Consider the following 26,940-nt stretch of genomic DNA (forward strand, 5'->3'; position numbering starts at 1 on the left):
CAGGGGGTGTGCACTGGAGAATGGTCTCTGCAGTGAGAACTTCAGCCACCCTCCCGAGGGGACATGAGACAGAATATAATTTATATGTGACAATAATACTGAAAATCTACAAGCGAGGTAGGAGACAACTGTAGATGTTTCCAATTAATGACAGTTCTGTTCTTTGTTTCTCCTATGCTTGGTAACTTCTGCTAAAGGATGTCCAAGGGTCTGGAATGGCCCTTGATGTAGCAGGACAACCAAAATTATTGCAGATAAATTATATGATGGGCATGGATGGAGGGTCTTGTGTCCTTGGGACAGTCTTGAATCTTGTGGAAATTGAATCTTGTGGAAATCTTGTGAGCAGCCTGGTCTGGTGGGAGGTGTTGGGGTTAGGACTAAGGGATCTTTATCCCTTAACATTTTGTGATTCTGTGAAACCTTTCAGGCACAACCAGGCTGAGTTGGGTCGGTGGGCACAACTGGGTCAGTGTCAAGTGGCATATACACTTCCAGTGTTAAACTTCATTTTTGAGAGTTTGCATTGGAACATGAGAACATTTGCATTGAAAGATGCAAATATTTTCCTAATTTGGAGTAGACTTTTAAGCCCTGAGTATTGCCTGATAGGAAAATGGAGTGGACATTACCTTTGCATTCTGTGGATCTTGCCCTTGCCTGCACTCCTGTTTTAACCAATCAGCAATACAATAGACAAAACATGAGAAGTATTAGACAAAATAACAGCGGGAAAACCTAAATTTCCTTGTCAAAATATCTGTTTGTGCTAGCCTGACAATGTTTCCTGGCGTGTGCCATGAGCAATGGGATTTCTGTGGGCACTGCAGAGGGGACACACTGACAGAGGGACACTCGATAACATCAGGTCATTCAATCCTGCGAAATACCTGCGCACGAGCAGCCACAGGAAGCTGCAGAAGTGTGGAACCAAGAGATAGCGTCATCTCACTCTGCTGATAAAATAACAGTGCCTTTTCCTCAGCTGACCGAGGCACCGAGCAGCATTTCCCTGGCCAAGCTGGAAGAGGAGCCACTGGGGAAAAGTGCTTAAAAACCTCACAAAATATTTTCGTACTTTAAGGTATTACCCAGTTTTGACAGGTTTATCTAGCAACACCATTGATATCCTCAGCAGTGGTGTTCCTGCAGTGAAAAAAGAGCATTTGCTCTGAGGGTGAATATTTAATATTTCAAAGAAATAAAAGCAGTCCTCTCGTACTGCCTGCCCTGAGCTTTTACCCACATTTCCTGAGTTCTGGAATCTGCTTGCTGGGGGGCTCAGGTGGTGCCATGAGCTTAGCTGGGCATTCCCTGCCCTGTCCTTTACTGACACACCCGTAAAAATCTTCATTTTTATGGTTTTTGGAGATACTGTGGTGTAAAGGTTCATGTTTGAAGCTAAAAACAACCAGAAGTCAAAAGCCAGGCAGTGCCATGTGGGGTCAGCCCATCTGTGTGCAGGAATCCTGTGGTGCTTGGTCCTTCTGTGACTGAATGCTTAATTTAATGCTAAATTGACAAATAAAATAGTAGATATGCAACTACTGGTAGCAAGTGAGTACTGAAGAACAGAACTGGGATGTGAGGAGCCAGTGCTGCTGCTGACAAGCTGAAATTCAGCAGGCAGCAAGTTTTTGGTCCTGCTGCCTGCTATCTTGGTTGACACCCAAAATACAGAATGTTGTTGCCCATGAATTATTGTTGAAAGCTGCACCTTCAAATCCATTGTAGAAGTGTTTCCATTTCAATCCATCAGAAACACCCTGCTCAGCCATAACTAAAGACTTCAGTCCCCTCCCAGGACAGTGAATGTGAGTAACTCAATAGATTTATCACTATGAGCTTGGGTGAAGGACTAATATTAAAGAAATGCTTTTTGTCATCAGCTCTTCCTAGTCCATTAGGACTTATTCCACTTTCATTACAGTCCATGCTTTCTGAAATTTCATGCTTGGATTTTCTGTCAATTGTTTTTGAAGCACTGGACTGGGGAAGGAAGGCTGTGAGGAGGCATCTTTTAGCCTGTTGAGGTTTTTTTTTCCTCTTTTAACGAGAAAATTGCCATTGTGTAACATGCCTGAACGGGGAAGTCTGGGGTCTCTAGACAAGCCTGTTCAGGCAGTTAACAATAGATTGCTTTCATTGCTTGTGCATGCCATGACTACTGCTGCAGGAGGCTGGGAACCTGCCCCATCCATTCATTTTTTGGGTGAGCACAGGGGTCAGGGCCCCTGCCCCCTGCCTGGGCACCTTGCACACCGTGCACATCCTGGGAGCAGCTCTGGCAGCTTTGGTTTTTCCCCACACACAAACTGTTGGTACAAGATGTAATCTGGGAGTGAAGGGGATGTGGACAGGATGGCTGGGGACACTAAATACCCTGTGCTTTCCCTGGCCTCGAGACAGGAGAGGTGTCAGGCGGCAAAGAGGCACAGATGGAAGAGGACAGGATTAAGCAGCACTCATTAACTATTAGTATTTTTTCAGTAATGTAATGGCACTTAAACACAAAGGGGAGGTGGGGATAAAGAAGGGAGGATATGTCCTCAGCAGCTTCCATCCATCCTGAGGAGGAGCCAGCTGTGACTGAAAGGGTCACCTCTGTCTGTGGGCTCATCCCTGGTGAACATCACTTGGCTTCAAGCAGAATGAGTGCCTGTTCCTGCTCTGCCTCGTCTGATTTGGTGATTAAGTGAAGAAGACATGTCCTGTTGTAGAGATAGACCTCGAACCCTGTGACCTCAGTGAGCAGCAATGACTCTGGCAGGCTTTGGCTCAAGTTCATGCAGTGCAAGAGATTTCCATCTATTAACTAGAGTGCACCAGCATTTTTTCATTTCTTCTGCAGGCAGAGGTGATTCCAGCAGCTGTTCATTTATTCCCTGCTGGGTCTCCCCTGGTGGTAAAGTGTTGTGTGGGGTCGTGGGGTGGAGACAGACAGACACACAACAAACCTCAGCAAACAGCCAGGAGTTTGATATACTGGGGTTTGGATTTCCCAGGCTCAGGGAGTTGTTTGGGTGAGACCTCTCTGCCCAGCTCTGGCCAGTGGTGTTTCTGCAGCTCAGCTAGAAAAGGCTTGGCTGAGGTCTTTGCTTGGGTTTGAACCCAGCCTATCCCTGTCTTATCTGGAGACTTGTTTTCTTCTAGGCTGGTTGGGTTTAAGGGGCAGCTTCAGATCAGCTGCAATGGGACAGTAAAGCACACGGGTGGGGAAGTTCTGCTGACCTCTAAGTGGAAAGAGTCTTTGCTGACCACACAGAATTCTCACTTTTTTAAAATCAAATCTGAGACGTAGTAAAGATGAAGTGTGAACACAGTTTAGCTGTGATTTTCTTCTGATATAAATGGATGACATTCAGGTTTTTAGAAAGTGGTTACTTTGACACAATAACAAGAGCTCTAGGAGGCCTAAAGGTATATTGGAAAGGATGAGTTGAAGAATCCATAATGTTGTGATGTGGAAGAACCTGATGTGCAGGATAACTGAGCTGGTTTCTCATGCTGTGATTAATCTGTGTCACCTAATGGGCTTTGGCTCAGTGGCTCAAACCAAGTTAGTTTTATTTAACCTAGAATGAGCATTTTCTGCTGTCTCTTGTTTGTCTGTCTTCTCAACTGCTTTCTCCATGCTCAGCACTCTGACTGTCAGCAAAACCTAATATGGAAGTGATGATGCTGTGTCTTGTTAAAGTTGTATTGCTTATTCCAATTCCCCTCACTCATTAAATAACCAGTGGCAGCAGAACCAGCTGACAAGAGCTTTAATTTTCCCCTCGGTTCCAAAGGCACCAGCACAGGGAGGTCCTGAGCCTTCCCACCTGGGCTAATGGGAGCAGTGAGGAGATCCAGGAATTCTGGAACCCCCCCCCCCACCATGGGTTTTATGCTCTCAGCTGCATCTGCTGCTACCAAACCTTCCTTTCACTTCACCATGTACTTAAGGGCTGAACAGAGAAGGATGAGCTGATCCAAAAGAGAAGGAATTTCCAACTCCATTAACTTTTACTGTAATCTGAGCAAACTCTTTCCAGATTGTTTGTGGGCAAATTGCTCTTGCTAATGACCAGAGTGGAGCTGGAGACATTGCCTTTCCTGCTGCCGCCAGCCCCCTGCCTGCTCACAGCCAGCCCTCACTCTGCAGCCCCCATTCCCAGCACGTGGAAAAGGGGAGCCAGAGTTCCAAGTGAGATATTTCAAATTCTGCAAGAAATGGGTTGGCTTTAACCAGGGTTTTCTGCTTTGTTTCTCCCATGAAAGCAGTGGTTCTGTGCCTGGAACAGGAGAGATCTACTCAGCAATAGGACTTATCAAACTTCCAGTTTGATAAAATGCAATTTAGTTTAAAAAGTGATGGAAAGCCACTATAAACACGTGGATTCCGGCAGTGCCTCTAAAATACAGTGAGCTGTAGTCTGTCATTTTTCCAACGCTCCCAGCTCATGTGGGTGATTTTGGAGCTGCCATATTCAGCTAAAGGGAATTAGACTGCCAGTACATTTATCCTGCCTTCCCTGGCAGATAAACTCCAGCCACTAAAGACAGTTCATCTGCCCTCCCACGTTCAGGAACACAGCACCCAGAGCAGCTGGGGCTGTCCCTGGATCCCTGGCAGTGCCCAAGGCCAGGCTGGACACTTGGAGCAGCCTGGGACAGTGGGAGGAGTCCCTGCCATGGCAGAGGTGGCACTGGGTGGCTTTCAAGTCCCTTCCAGTCCAAGCCCAAACCACTCTGTGATTTTATGACCCACTGAGGCATATTTCTCAGTCTCCCTGTCAGAGTACAGGTTCCTTCTGCAGCTCCTTTCTGATAATGGCCTCATTTTTCTGCCTCATGGACAGAGCAGGTGGTACTCATTTTTTCAATTTTTTTTTTATTATTTAATTTTGCATTGACATATTGACATGGAAAGTACAATTTTGTAGTCAGTTAATTAACCTCTTTTTTTTTTGTGCCCATGGAAAAAAGTCGGCTAATCAAGTAAAACTGCAGAATTTTAACTGAACAGATACAATTTCATTCATATCCTGCTGGCTCTGCTGGCTCTCTGTGAAGGATGACAGTGGTGTGGATCTCTGGCCCCCATTTCCCAGTGTGATATCCAGCATGGATGGCATTTCCTTACACTCATTACACAGAAACATCATGGTTCTCAAATAAAACATTAACAGAGAGAATGAGTTGCTCCCTCGAAGATGAGAACATACCATGAGAGAAACTTCCAAGAGGAGAAGTGCTGTTTTCATGAGCTCAAGTGCTGCACTTGGAAATGGATAATAATGGCTGGTTTGATTCCGTGTTTGTACATGAAGCCAAAACTTCATCCTGAAGCTGTTCAGCCACCGCAGGAAATTGGTTTCTTGCAACAACTTAATTCAGCTGCATGCTTACTTGGGATGAAATTTTTAGATAAAGCTGATTTAAAATAGTCTCAATGATCTTTTTTGTATAATTACACCTGCAAAAAATGTCTGAATCCCTCAATCTGCTATGGCTGAGAATATTTCCTAATTCTTTATACTTTTATAGGCTGTAGTGGGAAAATGTTGCCCTCACATAAAGTCCTGACCTTGCTTCTTCATGCTGTGTACAAGATGTGTAAAGGAATTCAGAAATGGTGCAACACAGAGTATTTCCATGTCTTGTCCTCTTGGACTAAGTCAGTGGGGAGCAAGGAGGTTTGGTGTAGTTCCCTCAGTATCTTTAACTTTTACCTGCAAATGAGCAGAATGACTGCTTGGAAACCACTTGCACACCGTGGCACAGAAATACAAGTTGCCAAAGTCTCCTAAAGGGGGACGTGCACACAGCAGCCAGCAGGAATCTGGCATTGTGCCTCAAGAAGGGGCTTTTACTTTGCAGGTGGGTCCTGCCCATTTCTCCATAGGTCATGGTGGAGATTATGTTTTAGGTCAGCAGCCTGATGAGGAGTGGCCCTGCCAGGTGAAGGAATGCCAGATGGCTTTTTTCCCCTCCTTAGCACATGATGAAAGCTGAAAGAAAAGCGTTTGGAGCTGTCTTGGATTGCTGTGGGGTAAGCAGGACTAAAAGTGCCATGCAGTCTGTGAACAAACCCCAGCAGAATTGGGTCTGTACCAAGCAATACCAATTTTCCATCTTCTAACAGGCTCTGACAGTTATTGTTTAACGTGGCTTGGCAGGGCATGAACAGCTCTGTTCTCTAAACAAGAGCCCACCTGATTGTTGACCAGCATCTCCTTTTCTGTGTCCTGTAAGTAGAGGCAGCTTCCCCATTGTTTCTGCCAAACAAGGAAGGCATTGAAGTAACTCCTAGGGATAGATCAGCCAATCCATCCTGGACAGCCCTTGCCCTGGACATTGTTTGTAATCACAGGACTCCAAATGTGGTGGGCAGGTGGTGGGCACTGCCATTGGAAGAGCTACTGAAGCTGGAAAGTGACAAAAAACCACTCTTGTGAGAATCATGGGATTTTTAGACTGAACTCATGTTCATCTGGCAATACTTGGCAAAAAAATGAATGTCCAAAAGACTTAAAAATTTATAGATTTTTCTTTTTCTTCTTTTCCCTCTTTTTCTTGCAAAATTTTTGTCAGATTTTTTGGTACTTATTCAATGTGTTTGTGAGCCTGTCCATCTGTTTCCCTCACTTTCTCTTTTTGAGTGGAGGGCTGAGAGGCTGGCAAAGAGATAGACTCCAGATGTCAAGGAAAAAAAAAAAAAGACAGGAAAAAATTCCCAGAACGATCCCACCAGTGAATGTTCTGAATCAATGGACTCCACAGTTAAGGGCTCGAAGAGCCGTGCTCTAACAAAGGCATTATCTGTGCCAGGAGCAATCCTGCCCCACTGTATTTGTGCTCCAAGCTTATTCATATTCAGAGGAAGTGCCCTGGGTCGGTGAGTGCTCAGCTCCCTAACCCCAAGGTCAGGTTTAATTGCTCTAAAAGGTGGCACATGGCAATGAATGAGCTCTAATGATTTAGATAGTATCTATTTCACATCAAGAAGTTTCCACTCTGAGCAGACCCTAATTGAAAGTAATCTGAAAATTAGGGAAAATAAAAACCATGCCCACAATGACCTAAATACCTATTTCCTTGAATTTTATGCCCTAAATAACCTCATTCCTGGGAAGTTTAATTTTTCCCTTCTGCTAAATATACAATTGCTGGGAGAAATGATTGGTCATAATCATGGTTTTTAAAGCTGCAACTGTTAAAATATTATCATTCTACTAAGAATTTTGGAGGGAAAAGCAGCCAGTGTAGAGGGAGGGAGTGAATATCCCCAGGCTATCAGAGCGAATGTTGATGGGAACTCTGCTGGTACAGTACTGCTTCCACCTCTTTATGTATGTGCAAGCTTAGATTCTCTACATGATTTCCATATTTATATATTTATGTAGTTACTTACATGCACTAACAAGTTCCCCAGTGGGGATATTCATATCTTATTTATGGTTCCCCGATATGGGAAATGCCTGCTGAAGAGATGCTGAAGCCTTCCCAGATGTGTTCAGGTAACTGTGGCACAGCAGGCATCTCCCACCCAGCCGCTGCCAGCAGGATCAGGGCAGCCCCAGGTTCTTCCCAGTGCTTTGTCACAGGCCAGCCCCAAGTCCAGCCTGACCCGACCCCTCTGGACACGCTGTGCCCAGGTAACCGTAGTGCCTGAATTGGCCAGGGAAATCCCAGGCATTCACCTCCAGTCAGGCACACAGTCCTACACCCACCTCTGCAGGGGCTGTGGGATCTGGCTTGCAAGCAATTAAAATTCTGAAGTATTTGTTTGGAAAAGCCAGTGATTTCTTTATGACCTTGAGCCATCAAAGACTAAGTATGCAATTAGTTTTAGCTGCAGTGAGGTATTTAAAGTCAAGCATGTGTTTTAGGGCTTTGATAAATCAGGGCATAGCAGAAACAAATTTGAAAATAAAAAATATACAGAGAGTGAAGGGGGGAGTCATTTCATGCTGCAGCCCTGCCGTTTTTGCAGGTTACTCACATTACACAGATCTTTGCCCTAAAACAGTGTTGGGGGTGAGTGTCTGTGCATGGACAGAGCCCCTGCTCTGCCCTGGGGCAGGGCTGGCAGAGCCCAGAGCCTGAACTTCAGGGTGGGGGAAGCTGCAGAAGCACAAACCCAATTTATGTTGCCTTCAGGTACAGGTGGAGAAATGTCTGGTTTAAATTTGAATATCAGTTTTAGCAGACGAAAATGATAAGCATATGATCATTATGGATCTGGCACAGTGCAGCTGTGGCTCCCCGTTCCTGGAAGTGTCCAAGGCCAGGCTGGACAGGGCTTGGAGCATTTTGAGATAGTGGAAGGTCTCCCTGCCCATCATGGGATATTTAAGATGATATTTAAGGTCCTTCCAGCCCAAACCAATCTGTGATGATTCTATAATTGTAACCATAAACAGCCCTAGGGGCACAAATCGTGATTTAAAACTTACCAAAGAGAATTTCATGTTTATTCATTTACAAATTAGTAGGATTTAAACTTTCAACAATTTTTCCAGAAGGCTCAGCTGTGGGGAGGGAGGTGGCAGTGGCTTATGTACTAAAACTAAAAAGACCTCGCAGGTCTCCATGGGGACGCTGGAGATTGGGAAATGGGAGAGGTGTGCACATCCTGGCTGACTTCTAGGGGAAGCTGAAGGGAGCCCAGCCCTGCAGTGATCACCCCTGTGCTTGCAGTTTGCTATGTGCACAGTGGGAAACAAGACAATCCGCTTATTTCAGACATATTTAATAATTTTCTCACAGTCTATTGTCATGCTGAATCTTACACTTGTTGCTATTTCTTCTCACCTGTGTAATGTCTTGGTATTTTTGCTTATTTCTTTATGGCTTTTCTAATATAAAGCCTTAAGGAAACATCAATGCAAGAAAAAGGAGCACAACCCCTATGTATGAAAGGCTTTTCTTTACAAAAAGATAGAAACTGTGGACAGTTTAAGGCCTGGAGAGGAGCATGCCCTTGTTTGTGTGAAATGATGATCCTGGCCCCGGTGTCTTTCCTACAGACAATGGACCAGCAGTCCCTGGGTGCAGAGGATGCTGCTGGTGTGTGCAGGGTGAGCCTCTGACTCCAAGGAGTGAAAAATGGGGCTATCCAACCACCCTGCTGTATTAAAATGCCCCCCTCTTCCTTCCTCTGCTACCATCCAGGCATCTTGCTGCAAAATGTGGACATTTTAAACCTGTAACTTGCCTTTGCTGAGCTATTGAGCTTGATCGTGTTGGAGGTTTTGGAATTTCCCAAACACAATAAGTATGTTTACATGCAGTAGTCAGGGAGGAAATCACATGTGAAAGCACTCAGTAAGGAGATGGTATTTTGTTGCAATGCTCCATAAACCTTGTGTTTACGTGGGGTTTTTAAGGAGAATTCAAAGCATATCTCCTTTTTGTGATGCATCAACAAGCATATCAAATGATTGTTCAAAAAGCTTGTGCTTTGTGCAAGAATAGAAACCAAATGGCTGAGTAATTTCCAAGAGGAAAAAACGCAACCTGCTACAGCAATTCCATGGTCTGTTTAAAATTTCTTTATAAAACCTTTTAAATAATAAAACTCTACACTCCCAATTAAAAAAAACCTACTGGCTTTTTTGGGTTCATGTTTCTAAATATTCAGCATCACAGGGCCATTACAGGCACAGCATTTTTCCCCGCTCCAAAGGTTGTTCCTGTCTCTTCTGCAGTGGCTCTCAGCCCTTTCCTTGATGTGTCTATGGTGCCATGGGACATCCCAAATCCCATGTCCTTGGAACAGCTTGGAAAAGACAGGAGAGGGAAGGGGAAAGAATTCAGTGTAGGGGAAGCTGAAGTAGGAAAAACCCAATTTATGCTACCTTCAGGTACAGGTGGAACAATCACTTAATGTAATCAGTTTATATCTTCACCAAACCTTGCACTGACCTCTGCTGCAAGCAGATGAGGAGGTCTCACTCTCACAGGGGTCATGTGCCACTTGAATGTCCATAGATCTTAGCTGTCAGTTCCCAAAATTCTAGCCACCTCTCATTTTTGACTTCACCCCTTTGCTGGGACATTCCAGGGCTGCCCACCACCAAGCCAAGCTAGGTCCTGCTCCACAGGCCCAGTACTGGTTGTAGTAATCAGAGGAAACTTCAGTGATTTCAATCTGGCATATGGTTCTGTGTTTAATGCTGTTTAATGAAAGCTGCTTTACTCATGTGCATGTGTACACACACAATTTATGCCATATTTTTCCAATTACTTCCCTACAGCTGATCACTCTTGAATGGAGCTCTGAGGCTGGATGTTGGTAGGTCAAGGCACACAGGCTCCCTGCACCCACTTGTGATATGCTAAAATCTGTTATTGACAGAGCTGCCTTGTTGATAATTTTCCTTTGCAAGAGGCTGGCTGCTTAGATAAAGAGGAAGTGCTGTGTCGTGCCAGAGTCAAAGCCCTGGAACTTCCCATGCTGTGCACTGTGTGCAGTGCAGAGATCTGCCCCAGGGTTCGTGGGCACCCTCCAATGCTGGCACAGCTGGCAGTGCAAGCCAAGCCCCAGGTGCACCTTACAAAGTCATCTTTCCCAATCCCCATCCTCACAAAAAGCGTGGACATCACATGTTTCAGCCTTTTACAGCCCCCAGTTCCCCAGTGCCACGTGCCAGGCTCAGGTCAGGTGAACACCCAATTTTCCATGCTGCTGGAGCTCCAGGAACATCATTCTGATGGTCAAAGCAAGCTGGTCAGCCCATGCCATGTTTGTCTGCAAGGAAATGGGATGTTTATGTTTATCCCAATGATCCTGATGGATGACACTTTTGTTCCATTTAGCAGCTGCTTGGCCCATTTAATACCACAAAAGGAGATTAAGATCCAAAGTATGTACGGCTGTGTTATGAGTAACAGCCACTTAATAGCAATAACACTGAATAACAATTGCAAGTTTGGCTTTTAGCTATTATTATTGCCTAAGGTTGGTTTGGTTTTCATATAAATAAATGCATATCTGTATATTAAATGAATATACCTAAGGGCAAAGTGATGCATTTCCAGATAAACCCTCCAACTGTTCTAGATTTCTCAACAAATCATTCTGGAAAATAATGCCTAGGAAGAAGTGTAATATGTCTTGTGAATCCATAGGTAGAGCCAAGCTCAAGAATTCCCCCATGGAGCTGTGCAGAAGGGGCGCAGCCAGACTGACTGCCCAGCGATCCATCAGTCACAAACTGGCTCACAGGAAAGCTAAGCACACTTTTCCAGAAGGAATTCCACTCTGTCCTGCCAGCCTGCCTTGGGTACACGGAATCAGCTCATGGGATGCTGGCAAGAACAATGCTCCAAGAAAGAGCAAGTCCTTCACCAGCAGCACCAACAACACTTCTCCCTCTTGGAATTGCTGAATGGAAAACACATAATTCCTGCCCCTGCTCACCTCCTGAGCACACCTCAGTGCCTGAGCCGGGGTCTGCCTTGGGAAAGGGACCTGGGCCAAGGTTTATCTCATCCAGCACAGTGTGGTGGCATTGGAGACCTGCAGCCCAGAACTGTCTGTTTATTTATGCCTGTGCAAATCCATTCTGTGCACGGGATTCCCGTGGCTTCCCAGGACAGGCAGGTGTGTGGGAAGATCCTTGTCCAGCCAGGCAGTTACTGACCATTGGGGCCAGAGGGAAACGGATTTCAGACAGAAATCTCCTCAATTTCTGCATAAAAATAAATTACTACTGACAAGACAGCTAGCATAGTCAGGGCCCTTTTATTACTGACTACACAATGAAGAAGTCCAGCCTGGCCTTGGACACTTCCAGGGATGGGGCAGCTGCAGCTTCTCTGGGCAACCTGTGCCACAGCCTCACCACCCTCACAGGAAGACAATAAAACCTTTTCTATTGCAAGCAGGTCAGTGTGAGATCTGTAGGGATCCAGGGAGTCCTACCTGGAACACACCCAGCAGGGCTCTGGAAAGAATAAGAGTGCAAAGCATTAGTGAGCATCAGGAGCTCAATGGAAACAGGACTGCAGCAAGGGCAGCGAGACGTGATGCTTTGAGAAGCATCAGGCATGAGGAGTGAGTCACTGCATGAGATAAACAACCCCATCTGATGTTGTTTCCTCCTCATATGCTACTGCACACAGCAAAAACATTCTGAAAACAAACAGCAGTTTCTTCACTGCAGTTAATTGCTTTGCTTGGGTCTATTTAATTCCCTGTTCAGTTTTAAGCATTGGACAAACAAACTCAAGACTTAATATTCTCCTTGTTTTAAACAGCGAATCTTATTTAAGAAGTGTTAGTGCAACACTCTCAGGCAGAGGGTGGGATTGTTGGGGTGTCTGTGCAGGGCCAGGAGTTGGATTCCATGGTCCTTGTGGGTCCCTTCCAGCTCGGGATATTCTGTAATTCCACGGTTCTTGTGTTACTCAAATCACATTTGTGTCACTGCTCAGAAGATGGAGAATCACAACATTCTTGGTGATTTAGTTCTCCCTCTCTGCACATGGCTCAGATGGAAAGACATGAATCTGAAGGTCACACACCACTTTCTCTTTCGACCTTTGTGGCTGGTGTTGGAAGCTGGGGGTCCTAGTTGCCATCAGCAACTACCTGAAGTAGTCCTGGACGAGTCCAACAAGGGTTGTTGCTGGAGATTTGGAAAAGCATTAGAGAGAATCATGGATTAAATGTGCAAACAGTCAGTTTGAGGTGGTTTTCAAACGTCTCCATGATAGACAAGCTGCAATGGAAGTGTCTGGCAGGGAAACAGCCTCTTGGAGAAACTAAGGTGTGGGACTGGGGAAAAAGAAAGGTTCCCTTTGTCTCAAGAGCAGAAAAGTCATCGAATGTGATGAAGGTTTAATCCCTGCAGATGGTCTTTAGCCACAGCATCTTTATTCACTCCTCACCAGCATCTGTCAAAGAGCTGTCATCACCACTGATACCAAAAGCCAGGCAGGGAGCGATTTGTGCAAACCCCACTCAAGATAACAAGCTGGTTAATGGTGATACTCCCTGTCAGCAGCCAGCTACACTCAGCCTGACAGTTCCCTTTCAGGCCTGGGGAGCTCTTATCCACTGTGACAGGGCCCCACGGGTGGAATGTGGGGAACAAAAGCCCTACACAAAGGGAGCACTTTGGGGCTGGAGCGTGTCTGGCTTCCCCAGGCTTCTGAGAGGCCACACAGTGATGGCGGATGACGAGGCTCTAATTAATATTTCATTCTCAGAGTGAGTTATCCCTTGGGGGAAGTTAAAGGTTTGCACATTTTGAGGCAAAGTACTGAGGCTGGGGATCTGGAATAAGGAAAGTATGTTGAAAGGAGCTGCTGCAGTCTTTAACCCTGGGTAAGGGACATGCAAACCATACCGCATTAGTGCACGGTTTTAATTGTATAACTTGTTCTAGGTCCTATTTTAAGGTCTGCTCCCATAAATTCATACATAAGTGCTTCTAGAAAACCTTCACCCCCTCTTCCTTTTCTGTCTCCTCGGGATTCAGACATCTGACATTCCACATCGTGTGGAAGGTTTGTTCTCCAAACCAACCCACTAAATATGTATTATGGCAGCAAATGAAGTGGCTGTGGGCTGGAACTGCTGAGTTCAGCAAAGAAAGGGAAAAGAATGGCCAGTGGAGGGGAGTTTCTACTGCACAGCCACATGCTCCCCACACACAGCAGGAGGGCAGGGTCCTTGTGAAGGGACAGTGGGTTTTGAGAGAGCACGAGGCAAAAGAGCTGTGGCCATAGCAGGGGTCTGGCCCACGGTGCCCACTGCCCAGCCAGTGGTGAGAAATGAGTGTGAACGTTTCTTCAGCCCAAAGATGAACCTAGGGTGCCCTGGTGACCTCAAGAAGAAACGGTTTCCCTTGGGCTGCTAAACAGAGCTCATGAATGAAGTAGGGAAACACAAAGACTTTCAAGATGTGTCACCTAATTGACTTCTAAGTGACTGCTGATTATTTGATTGAGTTGAAGGTGAGAGGAAGACTTGTGGTCGCACACAGTCTGCAAACACCTGCAGTGTGTGATGGGAGGAGTGAGCCAGGAGCCGGCTCGGTGAACCAGGGAGTGAGCCAGGAGGTGGACAGCCCCAGGCTGGTCCGTGCCTCTCCCCGAGGAAGAGTGCACCGTGCAGCTCAATGTTTAGCAAATACAGTGAGCTGGGGCACAGAAGTATGTGGAGTTTGACAGGAGAATGACCTGAAAATGAATCTCAAAGTGTGTCTTCCCTGCAGGCTGGAAACAGAAGAAAATCGAATTCATTATAATTATTATGCTTCCAAGATCAGAGGAGAAGCAGGCTTTCTCTTGTGATATGCAGAGAAAAACGTGCAAACAGTTTACACAAATGCCGTGAGTCCTGTGGGGCGGGCACTGAGGTCCGTGGCGGATGGAATGGCAAGAACGGCGCCTGCAGCCCGGGATGGCATCAGGCCTCTGCTGGAAGCAGCCCAGAGCCCGGGCAGAGCCTGCCCCGGCCGGCGGAAGGGTGAATGTGAGCTGTGTGACACTCAGGTGTGCTTGTGCCAAATGTCACAAGGGTTGGAGTGATTCTTGTCAGTATAAAGACAGAAACAACAGAAACATGAATGTTGCGAGTAGCGGTTCCCCAGGAGCGGCCAACAGCCTCTCTGCCCGTGTGCACAGAAAACACCGCCCTGCACGGGCCATCAATCCCTTGTACATCGAGCAGCACGATTGTGGATTCGCAGGTGCCACTCACTGCAGGTGAGCCGATTGTCCCGTGCCGGCACTCAGGACCTTGTGGCAGCCCCGGGCTCCTGCCCAGGGAGGCTGGCACAGCGGCTGTGCCCCCTTGTCCCTGGATGGGAGCTGTGCGCCGCTTTTCCAGGCGCGGCTCCTCCCGGCCGGGCTCTGCGGGGCTGGGGCAGAGCCGGCGGTGCTCGCTGGGTGGGTGCCCTGGCTGGGTGGGTGCCCTGGCTGGCTGCTCGCCCTGGCTGGCTGCGCGCTGTCGCCCAGCGCATCCTCAGCCGGTGGTTCTCTCGGGTCCCTTCCAGCTCGGGATATTTTATGATCGCTGCTCGCGTGTCCCCGAGCCGCGGGAGGTGCTGGCGAGGTTCCTTTCCGACGGGCCCCATTTTCCCGGCTGCGGCTGTTTCTGAACTGTGAACTCCCCCAGCTGGCGATAGCTCGATATCGCCGGCAGCCGCCGCAGCCCGCCCGGAATGTCCCTGCTGGACGAGCTGCGAGGATTGCCCCAAAGCCGCGGAGCCGGGGCTGAGCCCGGAGCTGCCCCTGGGGGCTGCTGCGGCCATCGGAGGGAACAGGGAACTGTGCAGGCTGCAGGGAGCGGGCCGCTGCCAGCACAAGGTGTCCAAGAGCAGGGAGCAGAGTGAGAGGTGGGAATGGCCTTGCAACAGCAAAGAGAAAAACGCAGGCTGTACGTGTCCCCGAGGGTCAGGAATAAATGGTGAGATGCTGCATGTTTCAGTGAGCACAAAGAAGGGGAAAGGCTGGAGCACCTGGTGACCCCCAAGAGGGAGGAGGCAGAGGGAAATAGGCATGTGTGCTTGTCCATGGGAGGTGGATGATGGGCTGGGCAGTGGGTGGACACCATTGAGTGGGCCATGAGGTAGGTATCTTACCGGGACACTCAAGACTATGCCAAACTGACCGGGGCTTCTCCTGGTAATGTGCTACATACATGCGAGTGTGGGGTTGGGTGACAGATGGGGCAGTGGCAGCAGAGCCACCCCCGTCTGTGCCAGCAGTGGGTCCCTGCTCGCTCCTTCACCCACCCTCAGGGACCCCTGCCTGCCTCCCCACCCCTCCTTCACCAACCCCACAAAAAGTCCAGGCCCAGGCAATTGTGTACAAAACCTGAAATAGTTTTACTTTGCTTTCTTTTTTTTTTTCCTTTTTTTTCTTCTTTTTTTAAACTTTGCTCTAGATTTACTTAAGATTTTGTGAAGTCGATACAAGAGCATTTGATATGAATCGGTAAATAAAACACCGTCATAGATAGATAGCCACGATAAACTTTGTTAGAAATGTACATGTCGCGAAAAAATAATAATACTAATAATAATAATCATAATCATAATAAAAAAAGCTGGCGCGACGCCCGGGCCGGCGCGGCCCTGTAGGCCTTGGTGGTGGCCCCGGGGGTGGCCCCGGTGGCCCTGGCACACGGCGGCAGGTGGCTCTGGTTCCCCGCAGGCGCCGCGCCCCAGTAATGTGTGTATATAAACAAAGCCCATAAGAAATGTACAAATATAAAAAGCTACAAACATTAATAAATTACGTCGTCACAAAACACGGAAACACTCCACAAGGTGCTAGTAAAATAACTGTCTCCCTCCTCGTACAAGAAGTTACGCAAAGAGCTGGTACCGGCGGGCAGCGCCCGGAGAGACCCTCCCCGTATAAAAACCCGGCGGTGGTTATTCCAAAAGCTATGTACAAGCTACATTCTAGGAAAAGGGGCCTGGCATGCGGCTGCGGCGGTGCCTGAGAAACGCGCCCGCCGCCTGGCCGCCCCACGCCTCGAGTCCCGCGCTCCCCTCCCGCCACGGGGCCTCGAGGCCTTCCCGCTCCGGGCCGCGGCCGCCCGCCCTGCCCTGCCCGTGCGCTGGGCGGGACGAGGGGCCCGAGGCCGGAGCCGGAGGCAGAGCGGGGCCCGGCGCGCTCCTCCGTGGCCGAGATTAGTATTAACTTTTTGCGGCTAGTCGCTCTCAGCACTCTGAGAAAGGACATCTATATTAAAAAATATTTATAGCAGGATTCTGTACAGTTCGACCGCTGAAAGTTAAAGGGATTCTTGTGGTGGTGGCCCAGAACTGGGTGGCAGTGTCCCCGGGGCCACTAGAGCAGCAGCTTCCCGTTCCGGTGGATCTTCAGGATCTTGCCGAGCCGCTGCTTGGCCGTGGCCATCCCCTTCTTCGTACGCTTCCCTGGAAGGAGAGCAGGGCTGGGGTGAGGACCCACACCCACCCCACAGCACCCCACAGGCACAGATCCTCCAGCTGCCCCTGCCTCCACAGCCCTGCCACCAGCCCTGCCCAGCACCCTCAAGGACACCCTCCAGCACCCCTCAGGAACGGCGTTGCTGGCCACAGGACAGGGCTTGGCTGGGAGCACAGCCCCTGGAGAGCCAGCCCTGCTGAGCCAGGGCACAGTGCACACCCATTCTCATGGACACATCCACACCTGCTCCGGGGAGGCACAGCCCTGCCGGGCACCCTCCTGCCCCCACAGCTCGGCTGGGCACCCTCCTGCCTCCACAGCTCTGCCAGGCACCCTCCTGCCCCCCACAGCTCGGCTGGGCACCCTCCTGCCCCCACAGCTCTGCCAGCACCCTCCTGCCCCCACAGCTCTGCCGGGCACCCTCCTGCCCCCACAGCTCTGCTGGGCACCCTCCTGCCCCCATAGCTCTGCCGGGCACCCTCCTGCCTCCACAGCTCTGCCAGCACCCTCCTGCCCCCACAGCTCTGCTGGGCACCCTCCTGCCCCCATAGCTCTGCCGGGCACCCTCCTGCCCCCACAGCTCTGCTGGACACCCTCCTGCCCCCACAGCTCTGCCAGCACCCTCCTGCCCCCATAGCTCTGCCAGCACCCTCCTGCCCCCACAGCTCTGCCGGGCGCCCTCCTGCCCCCACAGCTCTGCTGGGCACCCTCCTGCCCCCATAGCTCTGCCGGGCACCCTCCTGCCCCCACAGCTCTGCTGGACACCCTCCTGCCCCCACAGCTCTGCCAGCACCCTCCTGCCCCCATAGCTCTGCCGGGCGCCCTCCTGCCCCCACAGCCCTGCCGGGCACCCTCCTGCCCCTGCAGTGCCAGCCCTGCTGCCCTGCACTCTCACCTGCCCTGGCTCACTGCTCTTGGTCACCTGTTTGCCCACAGGGTGACAGTCAAACTCAGCCCTGCCAGTGCCATTCTGCTCCTCAGGGAGAGGCTGCACACACAGACACGCAGACACACAGACACACAGACACATGCCCTATGGCTCTTTACAGCTCCAGGCTCCTGGCTATCTCTCTGCCTTGAACCTGTTTCCCACCATTTCACCACAAAAGCACAATTCCAGCCAAATGCATTCTTTCCACTCCAGCCCTGCAGAGAGCCACAGGTACCACCAGCTCCTGGTAGGACCCCAGCCCCTGCCACAGGCTACACACATCCTGCCCTATGGCCATCCAAGCTACCAGGTACTGTGCACTACCTCTAATCTGCTCCACTCGAATACATGGAATTCAGGAAACATCTGCCACATTGCCTCACTTGTCACTGGGGCCTTTCCCAGTGGGATCACACACAATTCTCATGCTATGCAGTGCCTGTCCCACACACCTGCCTCAGTTACACTTTCCTGAGCCAAGTTCAAATGGAGAGCAGGTGGTCCCAGCGTAGACTCTGAGAGCCTCAGCTTTCTCACACTTTCCCTATGACAGACAGCAAGCAACCTCTTCCTCTCTCCTGCCTTTGGTTGTAGCTGTGTTACTCCTAAGGTTTGATATTCCTCTGCTTCCTTGTGGCAACCCTCCAGAGAGATCTGCAGTGTGCCCTGCTCTACATGTCCTGCAAGCACTGTCCTCAGCTACAGCCAGCACAGAGCTGGTGTACAGCCAGCACCAACACCACAGTGCCTGCACCAGCCCTGGGCAGAACAGCCTTCATGTATGCATCTTGCCCTGGCCATGGCTCCCCTGGCCTGGCTGTCTGGATGTGACCCTGCAGGTGCTCCTCCTGAGCTGGGGCCAGGCTGGGCAGCGCTCCTGCCAGGGACACCTCACAGCCTGCAGCCAAGAGCCCAGCAAAGAAACACTGCCTGGCCCTGCAGTGCCAGGACAGTCCCGGCCATGAGTCCTACCCCTGACTAGATCTGACTTGGATCCACACAGCTGCACCTGTGCCTGCCCACACCACACACTGCAGTGCAGGCCCTGCGGAAGGCTGGGGTTCCATGGCCCTTCACCCTTCCCCACTCCTGCACCACAAGCCAGGCGTTTCCTGGTACCTTTGGCGGAGGCATTGTTCTGCGAGGATGATGAGGGTCTCCTCTGTGTGAGGAAAACACCGGGTGCCATCGGCTGCGATCCCCTGTTAGGCTGGGCGACCCCAAAGGTGCTGGCCCCTGCGGTGTACTCGTGATCTGTGAGGCTGCTGGCCTGTGACTCCAGCTTCGGCTCGGGGGAGCTGCCTTCCTGAGCCGCTTTGCTTGCGTTGGGGGCTGACAGCTTCTTTTTGGTATTTTTTTTCTTCTTGCCTTTTTGTTCCTCCTTTAAAATGACAAAGATGAAGCTCAGATTAATCCCCAGAAGACCTTTAGCTAGGGCAAGGGCCAGCGGCGTTGCTTAGGGTCCTGATACAATGACACGCCAGGAGTTGGCCACGGACAAGCGCTCGGGGGCTGCTCCACACGTCTGGCTCACAGCTGCACACACACGTTTGCCTCTCGTGCCTCTACATCCTCGCTCTGTGCGGGGCCTCCTCGTCCTTACACTGCGGCGAGCGGGAGCAGCGGGGCCGCACCGACACCGCCCTGGCACAGCAGCGTGGTCAGCATGGGCAAAGCTTTCCATCTTCCACAAAAACTGGCACCTCCTATCTTCGGGGATCTTCACACCCTTGCACAACAGCATGAAGGATATTGAACATCCCACTGATTCAGCCTCTGCTTCCTGCTAGGACACACACATCATCTCCTGACCTGTAACTGCACCTGGACATGCACACTGGCATGGCAGAGGTCTGCTACTGTCCTGTGTCCCTTGTCTACTTTCAGTTCCTTCTTCTTGGAACCCTGCCACCATCCTTAAAGCTCTTCTACTCCATAGTCCACATCGCAGAAGCCCGAGGCCACCACAACCTGCATCTCCGCCAGCTTGCTGAGGTGCCTCACCAACCTCGCTCCAGCAGACCTTGTCACCTCAGCATCTCACCACGTCACCTTTACAGGGCTTCTCTGACCCCTTCAGAGACCAGACACTTACCAAACATCCAAACTGCTCCAGTTCCTTTCCTAAACTCGCCCTTTGCTCTCAGTTCACCAATCCTTCGGAAGCAAACCCTGACACTTCCCAGCAACCAATCTGCACAGACAGGCAATCACACCAGTCAGGCTCTCAGATACACATCAAATACACTCCTTTGAGGCAGCCTTCTCCTGTTCTATCCCAGTAGCCATTCTCACACCCCCCATCCTTCCCTGTGCTTTTCTCTGTCCCTTGCTACCCTGTGCCATGCTCAGGTATGTTGTGACACCGCTGGGCTTGGATTCCATTTATTTCCCTGAGACTGCAGAGCCTCATGTCACTGGCAGGACCAAACAGTAGGCAGGGCTAGCAAAGCACCAGGCTCAGGCACAGCTCTGCTGCTGGGGACAGGGCTCTGCTTTCCTGATAGCTCCTACTCCCCAGGCAGCCTCTCACCTGCTGCGACAGCTTGGCGGCGGCGGCGGCGAGTCCCGTTTCGATGGAGGCGACTCTCGTGCCTTCTCGCACCGGTCTGTCCTGCCGGGGCACCGAGGGGCCAACCCGTGCTGCAGGGAGAGCAGAGGCAGGTGAGGGGCAGGAATGTGCCCGAGGGAGCAGCATAGCCCCCAGGCTCTACCCTGCCCAGCCAGGAGAGATGGGGACAGCCTCTGCCCTTCCCTTTCCCAGGGACGAGTGAGGGCACGAGAGCCAGCGGCCTTCAGGCACGGTGGCACGGGCAGAGGCTGCTGATAGAGATGGCACACAGCTGAGCAGCTCCACAGCCACCTGAAGCCAAAGCCACGCAGGTTTGTGCCCACATCCTGGATGATGAGAGTTATCTCCAAAGCACTGTGCTCACCTGCAGCTGCAGGAGGACATGCAGGACCACAAGTTGATGAGAGCACACACATGGGCTGCTTGTCACACACAGCACACACAGACCATGCCCTGCTCATGGGCCACAGGGGTCAAAGGGGTCTAGGGGCCCTCTTGCCTGTCACTGCCCCTGGTGAGCTCCAACAAACCCAGGGCAGACCAAATCCTTCCAGATCATGAGCTTCGGCTGAACCTGGAGGAGACTATTCCTGCTCTCTCTCCTGGACTTATTGCCACAGCCAACACTTGAAATCCACAGCAACTCAGCTGTCCAGGGCTTGATTCACTGTTGCATCACTGCTAAGGTGGCAACCAAATGATCTATCACTAAGAGTGTGAGGAAAAATTAAACCAACCAAGGAATTACTTTCTCCTGCCAGCTGATTGCAGGAGGAAGGCTAAAACTGCTTGGCAGGAATCCCAGTGCCTGGATCACCTCCCACTGCCCTGGAAAGGGTTAAACTTCGCATGATAAAGAAATCACTAATTGTGTGTTACAGTTTCCACACTCTTTGAAAAATTTAGAGATTTGCATGACTTAGTCTGGGCAGCACAGACCACACCAACTTACCCGTGGGACTGTAAGGGGCATCATCTGAACTTTTCCTTTTCTTTGATCGGGACTTGAATACTGGATTATCTTCATCTGATTCGAGAGAAGGGTAAACTACAGTAGGAAACAAAGGCAAGAGTTTCAGTTTAGGAAACAGCTCTACCCTGCACAGAGGGCCCTTGCTCTGTCCAGGTGCAGCGACCACAGGCATCACAGATAGATAGATATCTATCTATGATATCTATAGATATCATTTATAGATAGATGATCTCCACAAGTGTCATTGAGCACTTCTGTCACTGCTGTGACACTCTGGGGACTTTCCTGTGCTCTCATCCACACATTACTATTGGGAGCTGCTGTCATTAAACTGTGACTGGCCCTCTATATTCCTCTATAATCACAGAATATCCTGAGCTGCAAGGGAGCCACAAGAATCATTGAGACCAACTTGGCTGCCCAGTGAAGCTATGGCTGCTCCATCACTGCAAGTGTCCAAGGCCAGGCTGGACAGGGCTTGGAGCAACCTGACCTAGTGGAAAGTGTCCCTGCCCATGGCAGAGGGTGGAACTAGACAGCCCTTGAAGGTCCCTTTCAACCTAAACCACTCTATGATTCCACAATAATTATGGCAGAACTGATGTAACTGCTGTAAACTCTCTTTGTGTCCATTTCTGCTGCAGATGCTTGCCTTCTCTGCCAAAACTCAAAACAGCATTAGATCCCTTTTCCATGTACAAATTCAACTTCTCACTCCTCTCAGCTGGAGGTTTAATTGCTACTGTGCAGACAAGGACATTTCTGTCACAAGTAGCAGTACCTGACCCACATTTCTGGGACAGTCCCCTCGTTCTGGGTTGACTGCTGCAGTTTTGGGGCTCTCCATGTTTCTTGAGAGTTTCTCATCGTGCCATGCCTCAAATCCAGCCTGCCTGGATGGCTGTGTGACCCTGGGCTCTGCAGCCAGTCTGCTGTCCCATGTGTTTGCTCCCTTTGGTGTGCAGGGCCCTGTTCCTTGCGCAGCTGATCCCAGGGTGGCAGAGCAAGAGGGAGCACCCAGGAGCAAAGGGACATTCAGCAAAAGGCACAGGTGTGTCCCAGGTGTGTCACTCTGCTCCCCTTACTCACCATAATCTGAGTCCTTAAAACAGGCATCCAAGTGATCCTGGTCCTCGTCGTAGTCCTCGATGTCGATGCTGTTCTTTGTGCTTTTCTTCAGCAGCCGCTTCCCAGCGGTTTTGCTGCCACCACCACCAGTTTTCTTCAAGTTTTGTGTGGAGAAGGAGTTGTTCTTCGCCTGATTGGTGCCCCACGACGTCTGCAGGCAGGACTCTGAGGCCTGGAGGTTTGCCATGGAGAGCATGCCCTGGATGGCTTCCTGCGTGCTGGGGGAGGCAGGTGGCTGGCTGTGGGGCACAGGGAGAGATGCCAGAGCACTCAGTGATTCCAGAAACACCAACTCCTCACAGGCAGCTTGCTCCTGCCTGGCAGTCGTGCTAGGAGAGACCCCCTGATTCCTCTGAGTAGCTGCACATACCACCAGGGCCAGTGGGAAATTGTTTGGGACAGGAACAGCACAAAGAGCACCTCAGATGTGGGCAGATGGCCCAGGAGCCAGGGAGATGTGGGCAGGCCCCTGTGGCTGTCAGGACTCTGGGCAGAGCTCAGCAAACTTCCCAAAGCCCACAGCAGAATCCCTGACAGAGCAGTGTCTCTATACCAACCATCATCATCATCATCCTCCTCCTTCTCCTCCTTCTCACCATCATCTTTAAACATCCATCTATCTATCTATCTATCCATCCATCCATCCATCCATCCATCCATCCATCCATCTCACCTATCTTTAACAATGTTATTTTTCTGTACTAGCAAATCATCCTCCTCCTCATCATCATATTTTAACAGTATTATTTATAATCTACACTATCAGCTTCTGTAAAAGGAGAGCTTATACATCAGCACTGGTGGGGGATGTCGTGGGGGGCTCTACTCAAAACTGCCTGGAAGTTTTTGGTCCCAGTTCACATCATGGGCTGTCACCACTCCAGGAGCTGCTGGAAATTACTTCTGAGACTGGCAGAACACATCATCCAGTATTTACAGAAGTTTGGAGTTTGGCAAGTAGTGAAATGCAAAAAAAGCTCTGTTGTGACAATATTATTTGTTACACTTGTTATACATTTGTTGTGCAATAGAAGCCATAAACGTACAAGAAAATTAACAGCACCATGTCACTTTCTCCTACTTGAGCTTAATCTGGGCTCTGAATAGAGTAATGTACAAAACCATAAGGGAAGTTTCTGGGCACTAATGGCATTTAGTCATAATCCTGAAAATGAGTTAAGACTAATTCACAACTCAACAAACAGAAGAACATCAAAAAACTTATTTAGGAAACAGCCATTTAAATCCCTCCAATATCATGCCTTCTCCTCTGCCTTCTCTCTGGCAAAGAAATATTTTGCGCCATCTACAAGGAATTATCATATTTTCTTCCAGCCTTTTTCCCTGAACTGTTTTTCCAAACACCGGACTCTCAAAACACTGCAAACAGACCATCAAATACTGACCACTAAATGGGCAAATCAGAGAGGAACTGCCTTAAGCAACACAAACTTCAAGAAATAAAGGGTGGGATATGATCAAAACCAGTGGTTCTGAGACTCAAACACCAACCTGAAGAGGGGGAAATGTCTCAGAGCTGCACATGGGGCAGAGTGTTTCTCATTAGGGCATGTGCTCTGGTGTGCTTCCATCAGGAGTATTTCAGCTTTCTAATCCAAAAAAAATTCAAGAAGACGCAGGAAGCAATTTTGAAGCTCTGGAAGAGCCATATCCCCTTTCTGTAGCTTCAGCAATGATTTTTTAAAAACCACATTTATGAAAGTAAACTATCAGTGAGTTACAATTATGGCTTAAAAAATCGTTTTAAAAGAGCATTGGAGCAGGAACAAAGTGCTTCTGTCCCTGCTGTATGCCCACAGCCATCTCCAAAGACACAGGAGGTGGCACTGGGGGATAGCCCAGAGCCGCCTCCAGCCCAGCAGCCTCTCTGTCCCATGTGGGGCTGACAGCTGCTCTTCTGGGGGCACAGGGCACTCTGACAGACACGCTGGCAGCACTCTGTGCCTTCACCTTGCCTGTGGCAGCCCTGGGGTGGCAGCAGCCCCAGGGCAGTGCCCGTCCCCTGCGCAGGCGCTGCTGCGGCCCCACCTGGAATCCTGGGGCCACTTTGGGGCTTCTTGTGACAAGAGGGACATTGAGGGGCTGGAGTGTGTCCAGACAAGGGAGCAGACCTGGAGAAGGGGCTGGAGCACCAGGAGTGGCTGAGGGAGATGGGAAAGGGGCTCGGTCTGAGAAAAGGAGGCTCAGGGAGACTGTGGTAGCCAGGTTTGCCATTCTGTCCCTGGCACGTCCCAGAGCAGCTGGAGCAGGCAAACAGCTGTGCTGGGGACAGGAACAAGCACTGATGGACTCAGGTTTTACCTCCTCAGTGAGCAGGGCACAGGAGTGATCCCAGCATCCTCCATCATGCAGGACTTTGTGTAGGGAGCCAGTGCCATGCTCTTCACCACCAACTCTGCCACTGCCATCTCTCTCACCCTCTCTAGGCAGATCATCTCCTTCCTTCCATCAGCAGTTACTGAGTCTCCTACTTGTATCCTCATATTTAGAAACTGAACTTATAATATTTCAGAAGAGTATTACTGATTGAGCAGTGGCTGTATGGAAGTCACTTTAACAGTTTCAAGCACAAACCCAGTGTTTTCTTCCACTTTTGAGTCAGACCTGGACAGGAGTAATTTTTCTCCTTTCAAGATCAGGTGATGACCAGCCCTCCAAGCTTTTTGCATATTTCCTTTCAGTTGTTTCAGCCTGTTCCCACACTCACAGCAGCCTTTCTGCAGGAGCCCTGTCCTTCCCTCATCTGTCTTGCAGACACACACAGCTGAGCTGCAGCTCAGGTAATGCCATCAGGGTCTCTGGGGCGGCCAGCTGCTAGTGACACCTCAGTATTTTACAGAATAAGGCTTGGCATGGTTCAGATAAGGCCACTATCACAAAAAGCCCTGACCTGGGAATCCAGCACTGGTCTGACAAAGATGCAGGCACTGGCTGCTTGTGTGGGAGGAGATCCCACAGTGACATAGGGCTGCACACAGCACCCACAATGTACACATACAGATCTATAAATACACACATTCCCTACTCTTCATCTGCCCTGCAAGCAGAGGAAGGTGGGGATTGTTCCTGAGAGTCAGACATGACCACGCTGGCCCCATGCTGTGACACAGTGTGTTTGCACATCGCGTTTCTTCCGCTTCACGTTCAAAAAGACCACGTTATGGCCATTGGGAAAGCCAAGCCTAATTATGAAATGGAACACAGCAATTACATTTACTAGGGGCTTTTTCCAATCAGGATGCAGCGCACACTGCCACAAGGCAGTGTTTATCCCAGAGCCAGCATTGATATGACACATTCCCACTGAAGCACCCCACACGGAGCAGTAACTCAGCCGAGTCTGGGGTGGGACTTGGATTTCAGAAACCACAGAGCCTCCCAACACTCTGGCTACAGCACCCAGGCTGAGGGGGGAAAGCAAAGGCCTGAGTTTAACCTCGGCTCTGGTTTAACCCCTTGCAGACAGCAAAACACACCCTGAGCAAGGCAGACAATTGTCAAGAACCATTTTAAAGCATGCAGTGAGCTGTGTTATCCACAGAATGACCAGCAGTGTACACAGGGCCACGGAAGATTTTTTGAGTTCCTATAATAGCTGATAATTTTCCTTTTTTTATAGCAAACTTCCAGTATGGGAGTTTTATTAACCCGGCAACTTTATGACAGTGTCAGACACACCTAAGTACTTTTTGATGTGTCTAATCACTTGCTAAAATGTAACTGTAACATCAACATAAACACTCATCCTATTATGGACCATAATGCAGAATGGAAAAGGAATTCACAGGGATGGTCAAGCAGGCAAGTGTTAATGTGGTTATTTCTTTCCACTGCTCATTGTTTGGATCACTGAAGGATCTGGGGCTGTACCTTACTGGCCATAGCCCAAAACATCCAGTCACTTTCCACATTCCACATAAGACACCACTTGGCCCAGGCAGACATTTCCATCTCAGGTACAGAAGTGCCCACAAAAGAGTGTGCTTTTTTTCCTCAAGCCTTATTTTTTGGTGGGAAGAAGAATGATAACCGAGGGAGGGAGGGAGGTTAGGGAAAGCAGACAGTTTCCTATATCCTTCTTTCAAACACCTGGCATTTGTGGCACCTTAGAGTTCCTTATGGGAGAAATGCCATTTAGATAACTTTAGTACAATATCACTACATTAAAAACCTTAATTCCCACCCTCAAGCTGCAGTCACTGAACTCTTTCCATTTGAATTATTAATCTAATACAGCATTATTGCTAAAACTGATCTTCAGCATCTACAGATGTGAAATCCTCTGTTCAAATTATACCACCAAAGTCTTTCCTCCCTCTCCCTCCAGGTCACAGGATAAAGGAAAAGTTTGCTTATTGGAGAAAAAGCAGTTACCAAGCTGCAAAATTCATTCTGACTCACACACAA

General features: G+C 49.6%; 1 protein-coding gene across 2 annotated transcripts in view; it reads right to left on the reverse strand.

Annotated features, from left to right (window-relative positions):
* Positions 1 to 15,843: 15,843 nt before the first annotated feature.
* Positions 15,844 to 26,940, reverse strand: part of PHF2 (PHD finger protein 2) — a 55,048-nt gene continuing 43,951 nt past the window's right edge. Inside the window, exons 18-22 of one of the 2 annotated variants that reach the window (XM_074550189.1) lie at positions 22,474 to 22,751; positions 21,364 to 21,459; positions 20,373 to 20,482; positions 18,959 to 19,220; positions 15,845 to 16,895 (exon numbers count right to left, since the gene is read on the reverse strand). In XM_074550189.1, the coding sequence (XP_074406290.1) occupies positions 16,807 to 16,895; positions 18,959 to 19,220; positions 20,373 to 20,482; positions 21,364 to 21,459; positions 22,474 to 22,751 (835 nt within the window). In that variant the 3' untranslated portion in view covers positions 15,845 to 16,806. Of the gene's footprint in view, positions 16,896 to 18,958; positions 19,221 to 20,372; positions 20,483 to 21,363; positions 21,460 to 22,473; positions 22,752 to 26,940 lie in introns of both variants that reach the window. The other variant, XM_074550190.1, reaches the window with a different exon arrangement.

This window comes from Zonotrichia albicollis, chromosome 12 (genome assembly GCF_047830755.1).
Source record: "Zonotrichia albicollis isolate bZonAlb1 chromosome 12, bZonAlb1.hap1, whole genome shotgun sequence".
Lineage (NCBI taxonomy): Eukaryota > Metazoa > Chordata > Aves > Passeriformes > Passerellidae > Zonotrichia > Zonotrichia albicollis.